The sequence below is a fragment of the Odontomachus brunneus genome, unplaced genomic scaffold, assembly GCF_010583005.1.
Source record: "Odontomachus brunneus isolate Ranch 3 - 2012 unplaced genomic scaffold, Obru_v1 Obru_scaffold_064, whole genome shotgun sequence".
Lineage (NCBI taxonomy): Eukaryota > Metazoa > Arthropoda > Insecta > Hymenoptera > Formicidae > Odontomachus > Odontomachus brunneus.
The window spans coordinates 613,218-615,586 of record NW_022639514.1 but is presented as its reverse complement, the minus strand read 5'-3'; the positions used below and the strand labels follow the sequence as shown (position 1 = coordinate 615,586).

Sequence of the window (2,369 nt, the reverse complement as noted above, 5' to 3'; positions counted from 1 at the left end):
AGTGGGGGGCTCCCCCCCCCCCCCCCAGACCCCCGCACCACGATGGGGTGATGGCCGCAATCATTGTTTATTAAAAAGTTGAGAAAAAAGGTTGGACATTTTTTAATAAACAATGACCGATGACCAATGTAACGATAGATTGGATTTGGTTAGTTTTTAGAGGGTTGCGGAGGACGCAGCCCTCCGCTCGTCGTTTGATATCTTTCCCGTGTTATAAATATCAAATATATTAAAAATATTCTTAATTTAAGTATTTTCATGAAGTTACTGTACACTGCGTTACAGTAAGTGCAACTCTAACTAACAGACTTTACGTTGCAATGACGGGTTTCTTAACCTATCAAATCTAGCATCTTTAACAATTAATATCTCGCTTTGCAATAGAGAGCGACGATTTTGTCAGAGAAAAAAGTTGTTTGGCATGCAAAAACACGTCGATTGAGCCTACTTTCACCGAAATCGGAGGTGAGGTCGCTAAACTGGATAATTACTAAGAAAATATATTACTTTGCATAATTAACTTTTAATTTGGATAAGTAAATTTTAACTTAACTTTTAGTTAAGTTAGCTCTTGTTTATATAATTTTCAACTTAACTAAGTTAATTTTGTAAACTATCAACTTTAAGCTTAACTTAGTTAAGCTAAAAGAAAAATTACTCAATCCTGTTCCTTTTTTATTTATGGCTAAAACAAGTTATAGTAGTTGATCTTTAATAACCACTTGTGTTTCAGGTAGAAAGAACTTGGGGAGATTGCAATGTGAAGAAAAAGTACTCTCATGTTGACTTGATCCACATGATTGATGGAATGGATGGAGAACGTGGAACAGGAGTATCAGGTGGACGAGGTTATTTCCTGACTGGACCAGCAGTGTTCCTTCAACAAGCCTTAATGCAACTAGCATTGAAGAAGTTATTCAAGAAAGGTTACAAACCTCTTTATACACCGTTTATTATGCGGAAGGATGCGATGCAGGAAGTAGCTCAACTTTCTCAGTTTGATGAGGAATTGTACAAGGTATTTATATATACAGCTGTATTTAAAAGACTTATCTTAATTTTGACAAATATCCAAAAAGGAGCATATCACTAATTTTTTTCTAATTTGAGATATAGAAAAGAAGTGAAAGTGATATCTAAAAAGAACTAAGTAAAAAGTTGAAGTTGGTTGTTGAGATATAAAATGAAATTTGAAATTTTAATGTTTTCTTCAAAACATCATAAGTTACTGTTTCTATTGTAAACAGTATATTCATTTGAATCAGTTTCTGTGCTTACATTATGTGACAAACGAGTAAAAAAAACAAAAACAGATCCATCTCCAATGTGTACTAAAATAGCGAGTTTTTAAAAGACTAGCTAAGGCTCTTATCCAAGATTTGCATTCTGTCGAAATATTATCCGGAAATCTTTCATATTATTATGAGTTTATCGTATATTAAAATAAAATAAAATAAGAAAATAAAAATATTAATAACGACCCCCCCTTGACACATGATTCGAGTTCAGATATACAGAAAAATTTATAAAGAAATATTTGAAAGATAAGAGTTATTTAAACTTAAATCTTGCTTAAGAGTTTTTGCTAATCTTTTTAGGATCTGTTGTTTTAGTATATGATGGACTTATTAATTTAATTAGGTGAAAGATTTTAGCAAAAACAAAACGTTCTTGATATGCAATTGTAATACATCTAACTATAAAATAGTTTACATGGCTGCACATTGAAAGAAATATTACCAGAAATTGGTGATAATATAATAGCCATTTTTTAAGAAAATGTAAACAATGCCATCTCCCACTTTATTCTTGTTGAAAATCTCTCAACCATTTTCTCTACAATATATCTGAATTTAGGATATCTGACATATTGTCCTATACCTCATATACATATACATTAAATAAAATTGAACACAAGATTCTTCTACTATTTTACAAACAGTCACGTAAAATTTTGAGTTATTAAAAAAGATTAGGAAATGATCACGTGTGATATGGCAGATGAATTGTGATAGCGATATTTGCTCTCATGTAGATTAGATTGAAACTGAAAGTTTAGAAAAAAAGTCTTATTTTGAACAAAAAAGTTCTCTACCATTTTGCAAGTGACCACAGATTTTTAGATATTAATTAAAGAAAATTTGTACATTATGATACACAGTTATATAACAATTTTCTTTTATTAATATCTAAAAATCTATGTGGTCATTTGCAAAATGTTAGAAGACTTTTTTGTTCAGTTTGACTTAATGTATAAAGGACCCCGCACAAAATCTATGGAAAATGGTTTTCGGTTAAATTAGCTGAAATTTCACTATGTTATAGTTTTCGCCATGCTGATAAAAAGTTATCATTGCACCAAGTCCCAA

General features: G+C 30.9%; 1 protein-coding gene across 3 annotated transcripts in view; it reads left to right on the top strand.

The window, feature by feature from the left end:
- LOC116846438 (serine--tRNA ligase, cytoplasmic) overlaps positions 1-2,369 on the top strand; it is a 9,574-nt gene that overhangs the window by 2,839 nt on the left and 4,366 nt on the right. For 2 of the 3 annotated variants that reach the window (XM_032820240.1, XM_032820241.1), the window contains one exon: positions 734-1,018. In XM_032820240.1, the coding sequence (XP_032676131.1) occupies positions 734-1,018 (285 nt within the window). Of the gene's footprint in view, positions 1-97; positions 149-384; positions 466-733; positions 1,019-2,369 lie in introns of those variants that run through there. The other variant, XM_032820242.1, reaches the window with a different exon arrangement.